General features: G+C 34.6%; 1 protein-coding gene across 2 annotated transcripts in view; it reads right to left on the bottom strand.

Moving 5' to 3' along the window:
* The window catches only part of ATAD2B (ATPase family AAA domain containing 2B), a 162,654-nt gene that overhangs the window by 26,647 nt on the left and 121,945 nt on the right, over nt 1-14,062 (bottom strand). The window contains exons 20-22 of one of the 2 annotated variants that reach the window (XM_027033279.2): nt 7,213-7,348; nt 5,044-5,240; nt 1,805-1,964 (exon numbers count right to left, since the gene is read on the bottom strand). In XM_027033279.2, coding sequence (XP_026889080.1) covers nt 1,805-1,964; nt 5,044-5,240; nt 7,213-7,348 — 493 coding nt within the window. The remainder of the gene's footprint in view (nt 1-1,804; nt 1,965-5,043; nt 5,241-7,212; nt 7,349-14,062) is intronic. The other variant, XM_027033280.2, reaches the window with a different exon arrangement.

The raw sequence follows: 14,062 nt of genomic DNA, 5'->3' as shown, positions 1-14,062 counted from the left end.
ATTCCATATACAATACATCTGTGTAAGAGAAAGAAAGAACACAAGATAATGGAATTAAAGGTTACTTTAATAATCTGTTTTTAATCTTTAGAAATTTTTCTATACAACATATATAAAAAAAAGTCAAAATGAAGCAAAAGAAACAAAAACTAATGAGGCAAATGTCCTAATACAAAGCTTAAGAACTGACACCAGGTGCAGCTATGTAAAATTTCATTCTGCCTCTTAACTTGGTATTAGGACATGTGATTTACTGTGCTCTAAATTTAGATAAGAAATACTTAATTTCATTTGAAAACGACAAATACAGGTTCTAACATGTAGCCTAAGAACTACTGCCCATAAATACAGAAACAAAGCAGAAACTGTATACTAAATACTTTAGATGACTGAAACTTACATACATTCGTAAGAAATAAAAAAAACATCTTTGATGTGTATCACCTGTTGAAGAACAGAATTCTCAATAGGTTGAGAAAGAGAATAACAGCCCCTGCCAGCTGGAAATTGGACTGGCGCTATCAGCTAGGCCTTGGTGTACTCATATCAAATATAAACAATTTTATAGAACACAACCTCAGAAAAGGCCACTCTGTGACCACGATGAATCAAGATAAAGCAAGAGCACCTCAAAATCATATGTAAACATAGACAAAAGCATGAACATTGTCCCAGCCACCAAAATAACTTAGTATAATCCTATCTTGGAAATTATGAGTGACCACTGCTTCTTTACCCATCACAGTTTTGGCCTTCCTCCATTCTTCTTGTCTTCCAGGTTCTTAAAATACCTAATCACAAAATTACCCCCACTTCCCAATAGCATCCAATCTACTGTAAAGTCATACTTAAATCCTCTCCAAAATTCTTAACACAAGCTCAAATCCTATATTGTTCTACATTATATATATTCTTCCTTGTTACAAGGAATCAGTAAATCCATCTTGTTTAACTACAGATATGTTCCTGGCGGTCCTCCCTGAAGGGCACTCAAAGAGCTGGGACTACAGATTTCAGTACAGGGTGGAATTAGGAACAAAACAATAAATTTACATTAAAAATACCCACAATCCATAGAATACATACTGTCTACCTAAAGGGGTCTTTTACTATGTAAACATATCCTATAATGAGTTCTCACCAATTTAGAATTCCCAGTGTTTATCAGCAATGGTGGTGTTGACTAAATAAACAAACTTCGGAAGGAAAAATAAGATTAAAACAGAGAGGGAAGCAAACCATAAGAGACTCTTAAATACAGAGAACAAACTGAGGGCTACTGGAGGGAGGTGAGTGGGGGTATGGGCTAGATGGGTGAAGGGCATTAAGGAAGGTACTTGTTAGGATGAGCACTGGGTGTTCTATGTAAGTGATGAATCACTGGGTTCTACTTCTGAAACCAATACTACACTGTATGTTAACTAACTTGAATTTAAAGAAATAAATATCTTTATAAATCTAAGCAGATCTCTTAAAAAAGTGTTTATATCAAATTCTCAATTACCACCCTACCTGAACAAAGCAAGAATCTAAGTACAAAAGGTAAAAAGTAAATGAAGAAATTAAACCCTGAACAGAATACTTAAAATAATAAAATCCTCTAATTTAAATCCATTACTTAATTTAATAAATTAATTTAGTAATGAAATTTAAGTATATTATGTGTTCCTCTTCAAAAAGTTTCTAAGTACAATAATATGTCATTAAAACCAACTTATCTGAGACATCGGCATACTTTAGTATTTAAACTTTCAAATATCTTCTCATTGATCACCAAAGTGAACCTTGCCCACTGCATGCTTACCTCCTGGGTCCTTATCTGGATTGTACTCTAAAGCATTGCTACAGATGAGGTCAATATCTTTCAGAAAATCCTTAGCAGTCAGGTAATTATGCTTATCAATTTTAGTTATTACTGTCGATAAATCCATTGGTTCCTTGATTACTTCAAGATAATCTGAAACCTAAAACAAACAGGATATTTTAATGAAAATTACTTCTGCTATTTCACATGATCTACTCATAAAAACACAAAATAAAACCATAAAATTATTTAAAAATTCAATCTAAAGATCTAAAAAATAATTACAAATAAGGATAAAATTGTAGAGCAATTTACGCTACTAAAGTTACTACTTTGAAGTCATACTTTCCATGAAAAGCTTCAGTTTCAAGTCATATCTAAATCAACTCTGAAATGTTTCTCATCTTGAAATATAAAGCCAATTTGTGTCAGCTGTTTTTGCCCCCAGGCCTTTGTACATACCTGAGAAGAGAATGTATGGGTAAAAGCACCCAATAAGTATCAATGCATGTTACTTCAAGAAATTTTTTTAAAGGAAATTAAGAAACATAGATTTTTCATATTATTTATTAGAAAAGTTCTCTGGTAAATCTATTTAAAATCTTTAAACCAAACAAAACAAAACACACACCCCCCCACCACCAAAAAAAAAAAAACCACTTTCTTTCTCAATTTTCCAGGGTGAATTGTTTCATGGAAAGTGTTTTCTGCTCCTTTGGAGTCATTACAAACATTTTGAGTCAATTATATAACAAAAATAAGTATTGCTTTCACGACTAGAAGATTTACTTGAACTTCCCTAATCATAAATAAATTCATAAGTAAATGTGCTCTATTGTGCTGATTTTCTGAGAGATAACTCAAAATAGGAGCTTAATTAAGTCACAATTTGCCCAATGTTTTATATCATTTGACCACTAAGAAATCTCTTACCAACCTATCTCTACTGCCTCCCCCACTGCAAATCTCAAATCAAGCAATCAGGTCTGATATAAAAACAGTCTTAGAAACATCTACTTACTCCAGAATCAAATTCTGGAGCTAGGATAATTTCCACTCTTTGAAACTAAAGGCTACTTTTTCTCCATTGCAAATACACACATACACACACAAACACACAAAAACACACACAAACACACACATACACTCTCTCACACACACATACGCACACATATATACATATTTTATACACGTTTTAAAATGTTTAGGTTAACTGTGTGTGCATGTTTTATTGTTGAACTTCTAGGAGTCAAAAAGCCAGTCAATCTCCTTATAGGGGAGGTAATGAAGCTATAATGAACAAGCAATAGTTCAGAAGGTATTATTAGTTGGATTCTTGGCCCTGGCATTGGCATGCCTTGAGTACATGTGGAAAATGTCTATTAACTGCAAAGCACTACAAAAATTTATACTAGTAAAGATTATAAAATTTTTGTTGTAATATTTAATTTTAAATTCTACATTTATTTTCTAAACTTTTCTTTCTCTGAAGTCTGCTTTGGAATTCCATAGTTTTTAAACATTTCAAATTCATTATTTGAATATAAATGTTTATGTTTTAGGTTATTTAAATGTTATCTTGTTTTCCCCTCGTGTTTCACACAGACCTCTATCTTTTCAGCTTTAAGAATACAGAACCAGTAGCAGAATGAACATAACAAAGAATAAAAGAGAAAATAAGAAACATAACCCTTGAATAAAAGTTTTATCTGACCCCGATTTTTCTATCCCTTTCCACTGCCTTACCATCATTTATAAAACTTTTAGTCTATCACACATGGCATTTGAAATCTGACCATCTCTTCTGGTTAGAAAGAAAGAGAGTTCTCTGGAGGAAAGGCAAAACTGGTTTAGTGCAGGAGGTTGACTTGAGATCAAGCCCTTATCAAATAAGTGTCAGAGGCCCATACCCAATTTGAAATAAAAATAAACATCTAAAATAATCCTTAAAGTTGGGCTAAAAGTTTTAACTTATCTGAAAACACTAAGAGGTGAAGAAAAATATTCCACAAATGTAAAATGGTATGTATTAATTGCAAAAGCAAATTAGCAATTCCTGTCATTTCGATAGAAAATTTAAGGTAGCTATGATATAAAATAAAGAATGCAGGCTTTGAATTTCAAAAAAACCTCCGAGTCTTGGCTATGTCGCTTGCCTGTGAGCCTCAGTTTCCTCAGCTGCAACTTAAAAATAATGATTCTGTGAGGTTGTTAAAAGGATCAAATGGATAAAACTATGTATTTTGGATAAATATACAAATAAAATACAGATAGTTCCTCTACTGCCCCAAAGAAGGAAAATAGCTATTTTCAGAGGGGAAAAACAACACTGGTTCATTCTTCCCAGTCGTAGATGAGGTAATGATTCCAAAGGAATCTGCTCAGGTCCAAAAGTACAGATTTCACAAGAAGTACACAACATTAAACTATGAATCATTGCAAAATTCAAATTAATAAAAAGATGAAGAAAAAACTTAAAACTAAAAACACCAAAGCTGTTCAAACATGGAGTCTGAACTATAAGAAGAAGGCCAGTAAAGACTGCATCGTGCTCATCCACATGCTATATTATCCCAGGATAAAACAAAACAAAAAAACAACAAATTTTAACTATGGTATTATAGTAGATTCCAAATGGAAAATTTCTTATCACCACAAACCATGCTCCCACAAGGACACAAAACAATACACATTGAAAGTGAGAAATTTTCCACTGGAAGCAGAGAAAATCCTTGCAGAAAAAAATAATTTTGGCATAAGATATGCTTAACATCAAACAGCATCTTAGTTACAGGCATTTCCAAAATATGAAAGACAAATTTCAGGTTTCTTAGCCACCTCTTTCACAATCGTATACATAATTTGGAAAATGCCAAAATTAATTGGTATTGATTGGTTAATACCAACATACTTTTTAAGAGCAAGATTTATCCTGGAATAAAAATAGTCTAGTATGGACATTTCACTAAAGTAACTTTTAATCCTCTTCTTACATTGAAGAGTAAGAGATCACAAAGATCAATACTAAATAAGAGGACATACGAATTGGTCACTAATTTCATCCAAAAGTCACCAGATGTTTGCTGATGACATTGGTGGTTATCACATGGATTAAAATTTTACAGGCTAGGGGTAATATTCATCCATGCCTTTGCTTTTTTTCCTTCCAAAAAAAGATGTCAATATTTTTTTCTTTTAGCCAGTTCAACTTCACTGTTTGCACACTACTGAAACAAGACCTCTTCAATATCCACCGGTTTGCTGAAGATGTTAAAACGTTTATCCGTCGCCAGCCTCTTGGTTACATCCCTGAGAAACAACCGCAGCTCTCTTAAAGTATTTTCCTCCTGGTCCTCCATCCGGTTTTTTTCTGATTCTGATAACTGACGAGGTGGAGAAGGTAGTGCAAGAGGAAGCACTTCCATAGCACAAAGACCTAAAGAAAATAAAAGAAAATGTTAAGATTCCAACATGGCAGGGCCAGGACCTCAATTACATTTCTGGCATTCTCTCAAAAAAGAACTCCAAAATATGTGTGAACCACTTGCAAATCCAGCCAGTAAAAATTTGAACAGAAACCAACAGTATATTAGAGAAGAGAATTATTTCACAAAATAACTCACAGTAGGACTCCTTTAAATGGCAAATGATATGATTTTAAATAATTTGATTTTGAAATATTATTTACATACAACTTATGAGAAATATTTCAACTCAACAAAAATATCTTCAGGTGAAGAACTGTATACCAATTTGCTTAAAATCAATGTTGCTTAAAAACCTTCTTCTCAAAATGGGGTTGCCCGATATGCATGAAAGTGAAATGGGCAAGTAACAATTCTTTGATCCTTCCCACTCCCAAAAGAGCTTTGATTTTAGACAAGTCTTTTCTACTCTGATATTCTCAATACAACATAGTAGGGGTAGTGAATGGCACATACCTGTGTAGGGAGCAAAAAAAAAATTAGGAACTAAAACAAGAATCCCAAAGACATGCATAAGATGGAAAATCCAGTCTACAGTGTTATATGTAAAATTTACAGTATTCATTTCCGCCTAAACAAACACAAAATCTTCTTAAAAAGTAAAGTATTAACTTTCCTAAACACATTATTCCCTAATTCCTTAAAAGTTTTTCCCAGTATCACACTGAACTTCAGGATTAAAATTCTAAGGATTCTCGCTGATTTCTAAATAGCCCCTAAGACAAAAAATGAAAGTAAATAGAAGCAACTCAAAAAGAAAAAGAATTATGTTAATCCTTAACACAGAAAATTCAAATCTTTGAGACTAAAATGTATCTAAGAACAAGTAAGAAACCTTATTAAAATGAATCATTACATAATAAAATATTTTAAGTACTGTTGTTTTGATTAACAGGAAGCAACAACCAAGAATCAGAAGGTGTAACTTCCATATTTAATTTTCCAAGGTTGCTAGGGGGGGTAAACTCACAACTATAGCCATATGATAGGTGCTCATTTTTAGAACTCTGAGAAAATGTGGAAAGGAGTCACTAAAGAACAATAAAATAAAGTGTTGGATAATATAATCAGTAAAAAACAGAAGTAGAACAAATATGGAAAAGGAAGGACTTGGAAGGGGTGGAAATGTATTTAACATCCTGCAAGAACCACAATGAGAAACATAAAAGAACAAGGGGAAAGATGCTTAAAAACTTCTAACAGGATTGTTATTTTCTAGAAGAAGCTGAGAGATTACAAAGAGGACCTTATCTTTACACATCTTTAAGATTAGAAACAGTCTTTTGATTGACCCAGAATGCATTCCTTTCTTAGGCCAGGGGGCTGAAATTTGAAATATTATGCTATTAGCCCAAATCCAAGAAAACTCTAATGCTTAAAACAAAGCCATGATAGGTTTCCAAGTGCCTCGCACAACTAACATTACAGGTGCTCAATAAATACTTGAAAAATTAGTAAGCCAGAAAAGGCAAACATTCCGATCAGCTCTTGACCTATCACACCTACTCTGACCCACAACATAATCGGCACACGACCTGGTGTTCTCAATCTTACAGTTTAAGTCCCCTGTACTTGAACTGACTAAAACAGAGCAGAACCAAAGACTTTTTTTCTTCAACTTTTTAAGCCTCAGAATGTGAAATCTACCAGAGTAACTGGATTGAAATGATAAGGTGAATACTTCATTAATGGTCACCTGTTAATAAAGCCTTAACAATGAGGCTGTACTTCCCAATCTCAAGTCGAGTAAACACAACGACCACTTCCGCATAGGTCCATCTAAAGGTAAGGAGAATCTAAAAAACTGACTTTATTTCCACAAAGAAATGGTTTTTTTAAAAAGTGACTCCAAGAAGGGGCATTCTTAACTTCACTCCCCATCCTCCCTCTCCCCCATTTTCCTAAAGGCTTTAGGAACTTTACCAGTGTGTTTCCTTCGTGGTGGAGCCATTGATGCCTGATTGAGAATCAATTCTTGGAAAAATTTTCTTCTGTCTTCTTCAATAGGCCTTTGAATATACAAGACCTCTTCATACTGTATTCTAAAGATACATTTAACCTACACACATACACATACACACAAAGACATTAAATATATAAAGAATTAAAAGCTTACTTATTATACCAAACTACAATTTCTTCAACTTCCAGTACCATTTTCAATTTTCATTCATGTGGGATTAGGGTTAACCTCATCCCAGGCTATGCTGTTGAGAGATTCAACCTCATGGACTAAACAGTAATGAGAGAATGATCAGTTGCCCAAGTCGTTAATAAATTATACTATACCTGGGAGAGTCAGCAAATAGTAGCAAAAAGGATAATTGATCATAATAGTTAGATGGCAACAATCTCAAAGGACTTTTGTGTTAGAGCTAGACAGTAATTACCTAGAATCTACATTAGAGAGCTGAAAGCATGCTAACAGCACTGCCTTCTCTTATGTTCTTTCTGTGTACTTCCCATCCAGTCACTTCCTTTCCTGGGCTCTTTTCATACCAAGTCTATTCCACTGAATCCTCCAGAATCCTGGTTTCACTGCAAATAAACTATACCTTCAGTTTCTCCCCAGAATGCTCCACAATAACACCACCTTCCACACAAAACTCCCAAACAATATTAAGCCAGTCATTCTCACATACCTCACAGTTCCTTCCTACTGGTGATTACCTACCTCTCCTTTATTTACCTGCTGTATAGAGAGGCTTTGACCCCAGATGTCCCCCTTGCAATATAGGCTGTTGAAATCCTCCACATCATCCATATTAATCTACACACTTTAATTTTTATGTTTTTCTAGAAGGTCTATATTCTACTTCTAGACACCAAACTCCCTAAGAATAGAGACCATTTCTTACTCATCTGTCTTCCTATATGTACCACAGTGACTGGTACATACTAATGTTTAATTAGCATGGACATGGACTGAATGAGTAAAGCCTGTATTTTTTTTTTCCTCGCCCAGATCAACTGGAAACTGCAAATGGGAAAAGGTTATTAATAAGGAAAGAAGAACCAACTATGAGACAATGAGGAAACACTGGATGAAAATTCAAGGAATCAGATCCTAGCCCAAATTTAGCCACACATTTAAGGTAAACTACATAATCCATTTAATTTGTCATGTCTAACTACTTACTAAGAATTCCTAAATATTATTTCAATCGAACTTATAACAATGAGGTATGTAGGAGTCCTTCATTTTACAAATGAGAAAACTTAGACTTGGAAAGGTTTAAGTAACTGGATTAAGGTCACAAAGTATAAGTAAAGAGAGAACACTAGATCACATAATCTCTAAAGGCCTTTTCCAGCTCTAAAATTCTAAGACAGAAAAGACACAATCAATGAAAAGCAGAATTCAAAAATTTGCATAGAGAACTATCTACCTCAACCCAAAGCCAAAGCCTTTTAAGAGTTTATAAAATTTCACCCTGTCTCCAATATTTTTTTTTTTTGTAGACTACTCTCATGTACAATTCCCCCAACCCATTGATCTATGCTTCGCTGGCCCTTCTTCAAAAGTTCTGGCAAGCAAATTTACCAGTGCACACCCACTGTGTGCTAAATATAATGTCAAATAGTGCAATTATAAACTTGAAGAAAATATAGTTACTTCCTGCTGCCAAGGATCTTAAAAGTTTCATAAGAAAGCATTATAGTACCACACCAGGAGTGTTGTAACACAGGCAGAGAAACAGAAGAGACTCTGCAAGAGTCTGCAAGAGGTAAGGGTGAAGAGGCATTAGATATAGCAAAAATAGCTAACATTAACTGGGTCTTGAAAAATAAACAAAATGCAATACCCTAGAAGTACCAGGATTTTGTTCAAGAGCAGCAAAACATTTAATTTCAGTTTTAAATATTCTTCCTTCTGATAATTGTTCAACATTGTGTTGAACTTTGTGAATACAAAAGCATACCAAGAGTAAATCTACAGTAATCCCCTGATACTCCTGCCAGGTTATTACCAACAGCTTAGAATCCATCACTTTATAAGTAGGCTACATTTTACTTTAAATTTGCTCCTAACTTTATCTTCTGACATTCCCAGCCTCAAATTACATGCTGCAACTGAACACACCTCAGATAATTCCCTGAAATCATGTGCTTTCACACTGGCTCACAGTGGCCTCTATATGTGCTATCAGCTCTTTCCAACCCTGTTTTTAACTCTCTGCTCAAGCCAATGCTTTCTGGGTAATTCTTTCTCTGATTTTCTCAGATACACTCAGGCATACTATCTAATACCCCTCCATCAAACTTTAAAAAAAAATTTTTTTTTAATGTTTTATTTATTTTTGAGAGAGAGACAGAGTGTGAGCAGGGGAGGGGGACACACACACACACAGGATCTGAAGCAGGCTCCAGGCTCTGAACTGTGAGCACACAGCCTGACACAGGGCTCGAACTCACAAACCATGAGATCATGACCTGAGCCAAAGTTGGATGCTTAACTGACTGAGTCACCCAGGTGCCCCCATCAAACTTTAAAGTTCAATGATTTTTAGTAAATTAATTCAGTTGTGCAATCATCACAAGTCAGTCTTAAAATATTTCCATTACCTCCAAAAAGCTCCCTTGTGTCCATCTAGCCCCAATCTCCACATTCATACTCCCAGCCCAACAACCACTGATTTACTTCCAGTCTCCAGAGATTTACCTTTTCTAGAAATTGTGTATCAGACAATCGGTAGCCTTTCTGTCTAGCTTCTCTCAATATATCGAAGTGCACCTACATTGTAGAAAGTATCAGCAGTTCATTCCATTTAATGCTGAACAGTATTTCCCTGGATGTATATACAATATTTCATTTTACCAATCACCAGTTAATGAATACTTGAGTTGTTTCCACTATTATGAATAATGCTAGTAGGAACATTTGCATTCAAGTCTTTGTGTGAACATAATTCTCTTGTGTAGTTACCTAGAATGCCAAGTTATAGCCTAAGTTTATGACTAACATCTTCAGAACTGCCAGTTTTTTTCAAAAATGGCTACACCGCTTTATAATTCCACCAGCAATATATTAGGCCTCCAGTTTCTCTACATCCTTGTCAACACTCCATATTGTCTAGTGATCGTACATACAGTGGTATCCCATTCCTGAATAACTAATGATCTTAAGAATCTTTTCTTGGGGCGCCTGGGTGGCTCAGTCGGTTGAGCATCTGACTTCAGCTCAGGTCATGATCTCATAGTCTGTGAGTTTGAGCCCTGTGTTGGGCTCTGTGCTGTCAGCTCAGAACCTGGAACCTGCTTCAGATTCTGTGTCACCCTCTGTCTCTGCTCCTCCGCTGCTCATGCTGTGTCTCTTTCTCTCTCTCAAAAATAAACATTTGGGGGAAAAAAAAAAAAAAAAAAAGGACCTCTTCTTGTGCTTTATTAGCCCAAGAGAATACATACTCTTTGGCGAAATGTGTATTTAAATCTTCAGCCCATTTTTAAATTGTAGTGTTCTTTTTTAACTTAATTGTGGTAAAACAGAACATAAAATCTGCTATTTTTATCATTTTTAATTGTACAGCCTATAGTATTAAGTATATTCACAATGTTATGCAACCATTATTACCATCTATCTCCAGAACTTTTTCATCCTCCCCAAGTAAAATTCTGTATCCATTAAACACTAACTCCCCACGCTCTCCCTTTTCCCAGTCCCTGGCAATCACCATTCTACTTTCTATCTCTATAAATCTGATTATTCTAGGAACTTTTTTAAAAAAGGAATCATGGGGCACCTGGGTGGCTCAGCTGGTTAAGCATCTCTTGATTTTTGGCTCAGGTCATGATCTCACTCACTGCTCATGAGATCAAACCCCATATAGGGCTCTGTGCTGATAGCATGGAGACTTCTTGGAATTCTCTCTCTCCCTCTCTCTCTCTGCCCCTCCCCTACTTGACCTCTTTCTCCCTCTCTCTCTCTCTTTCAAAATAAATTAATGTTAAAAAAAAAAGGAATCATGTATTTGTCCTTTTGTGACTGGCCTATTTAACTTAGCATAATGCCTCAAAATTTCATTTATGCTGAAGCATGTGTTAAAATTTCCTTCCTTTTCAAAGCTAAATAATGTTATATTGTATGTATATGCCACTTTTTCTTTATCCATTTGTCGAAGGACATTTGTGTGTTTCTACCTTTTGGCAATTGTGTCACGAACATGGGCATACAGATATCTGTTCAAATCCCTGCTTTCACTTCTTCTGGGTGTATACCAGAAGCAGAATTGCTGGATCATATGGTTATTCTGTTCAACATTTTTAAGGAATCACTGCACCATTTATTTCCAATGAGACTGCACAACTTTATACTCAAGCGCTCCAATTTCTTCACATCTTGCCCAATATTAGTCATTTTTTGTTTTTATGATAACAGCCTTCCTAATGAGTATTAACTGACATCTCACTGTGGTTTTAATTTGCATTTCCCTAATGAGTAGTGATGTTCAGCATCTTTTCATGAGCTTCTTGGTCATTTGAATACCCTCATTGCGGGGAAGTATGGTTGGTTGGATTTTTTTGTTCTTGAGTTGTAGGAGTTCTTTATATACTCTGGATATCAATCCCTTACGATTTGCAAATATTTTCTCCCATTCTGTGGGTTCCCTTTTCACTCTGATAGTGACCTTTGATGCAACAAGTTTTTAGTGTTGATGAAATCCAATATATCTATTTTTTCTTCTGTTGCCTGTACTTGTGGTATCATAGCCAAGAAACGGTTACAAAATCCAAAGTCATAAAGCTTTCCTATTATGTTTTCTTCTAAGGGTTTTACAGTTTTAAGTTTTCTGTTTAGTTCTTTGACCCATTTTGAGTTAACTTTTGCATATGGTAATAAGGGCCCAATTCATTTTTTTTTAAGTTTTATTTATTTAAGTAATCTCTACACCCAACGTAAGGATCAAACTCACAGCCCCAAGATCAAGAGTCGCATGCTCTCCCGACTGAGCCAGCCAGTTCCCCACATCATTTCTTTTGCATGTGAAATTCCAGTTTTCCCAGCATCATTTATTGAAATCACTATCCTTTCCTCCATGAATGGTCTTCACACTCTTGTTGAAAATCATCTGTTGTAGTCGTATATTGAAAGATTCTTTCTTTTTTTTTTTTTTTTTAATGTAATCTCTATACCCAATGTGGGGCTTGAACTCATTACCCTGAGATCAAGAGTTGCATGCTCTAGTGACTGAGCCAGCCAGGCACCCTGAAAGAGTTCTTAATACATTCTAGTTTTGAGTCTTATGAAGATATGCAACATGATATATTTGAAGTATTTCTCCCCAGTCTGTGGCTTGTTTTCTCATTTTGTTAATGATGTCTTTTAAAAAGTTTTTAATTTGATAAAGTTGCCTTTATCAATTTTTCCTCTTATGGATCATGTTTTTATATAATATCATAGCACGTCTCATACTGTATTATTTTTTTTAGGTCTCTCTTCCCTCTAAACTTTAAATTATTAGAGAACAGTGGCTATCTTTTGGTTTTGCACCTATTTTATTCATTCATTCGTTCATTCATTCATTCAACAAAGACTTACTGTACTAGAAATATTTACATATGTATGTATCTATTTGTGAGTACTGCATGTGTATGTGTACACATGAGAGACCCTGTAAGGCAGCTAGACACTGTGAATGAAAGCATGAAGAAACCAGACACTTGACCTGCCTTAAGCAAATTCAGACTCATGAAAACACTGCGTTGCATAAAACAGGCACACAATAAATTTTGATGAATAAACAATGGTTTTAACTTGATGAACACAAAACTCTTTATTTCCCTGACCACTCATTAAACTAAGCAACACATTACCCAGAAATTGTCTCTGCAAACTTAGAGAATATAGTACATTGTAAGTGCATGACCTTTGTAATCAGACAAACCTGAGTCCAAATCTTTGCTCTGCCATACTAGTTGTGAGACCCTAGGCAAGGTCTAGGGTCTTACTTTTCTTACTAAAAGAGTTAAAAAAAACCTTGTATTAGATAATATATGTAACTGACCTCTCCAGTGCCTGGCACATAGCTGCTTAAGTGGCAGCAATTCTTTCACTAGCAAAATCTTGTTTTACCTCATCTATTAAATGTTAGAGTTGTCAGTCCTCAGTTTCAAAGGCAGAGTTTATGCAATGTCTGTAATGGGGAAAATTAATAATTAAGACTCAAGACTTCAAAGGTATGGAAAATGAGGTCAGAAATGAAACTAATATAGCTTCTCTGAAATAAAATCTGCTTTCCAAAAACAAAATAAGTAAATAATTAAGTAAAAATAAATAATAACATTTCACATACTTTAATATAGTAATAATTTATGTTCATTTACTAGAGACAGTAAACTGTGATTTAAAAACTTGTGACCCTCGTAAATTTTAAGATTCACATAAATGTTTTACGACAAAAAAATTAATACTAAGATATTTCCCTTGTACATATGATTATTCATTTTCAATGCCCCTACTTGATTTTTCTACTTAAGTTATTGATTTTTAACTCCCAGTTTCTATCATAAACTGAGAGACACAAAATGACACGAAATACTGTGATGACAATATGCTGTTTGTAGTCTTTAATTTCCTAAGGGTAGCTGAGGAAATATTTCTTTAAAATTCATTTACAATATACTGAATTATATCATCTTGAGCCTGCCCATAATAATACCAAAATACAATTCGGTGAATCTCTTCAGAAATTTAAGTGCAATTCTTTCTGACCAAAGTTTGCTTTCCTTCCTGTAAATATTTATACCTCCGTCTGCTTCCTTGTTTAAAAATCCC

Source organism: Acinonyx jubatus, chromosome A3, assembly GCF_027475565.1.
Source record: "Acinonyx jubatus isolate Ajub_Pintada_27869175 chromosome A3, VMU_Ajub_asm_v1.0, whole genome shotgun sequence".
NCBI lineage: Eukaryota > Metazoa > Chordata > Mammalia > Carnivora > Felidae > Acinonyx > Acinonyx jubatus.
This window is presented reverse-complemented; position numbering and strand designations above follow the sequence as displayed.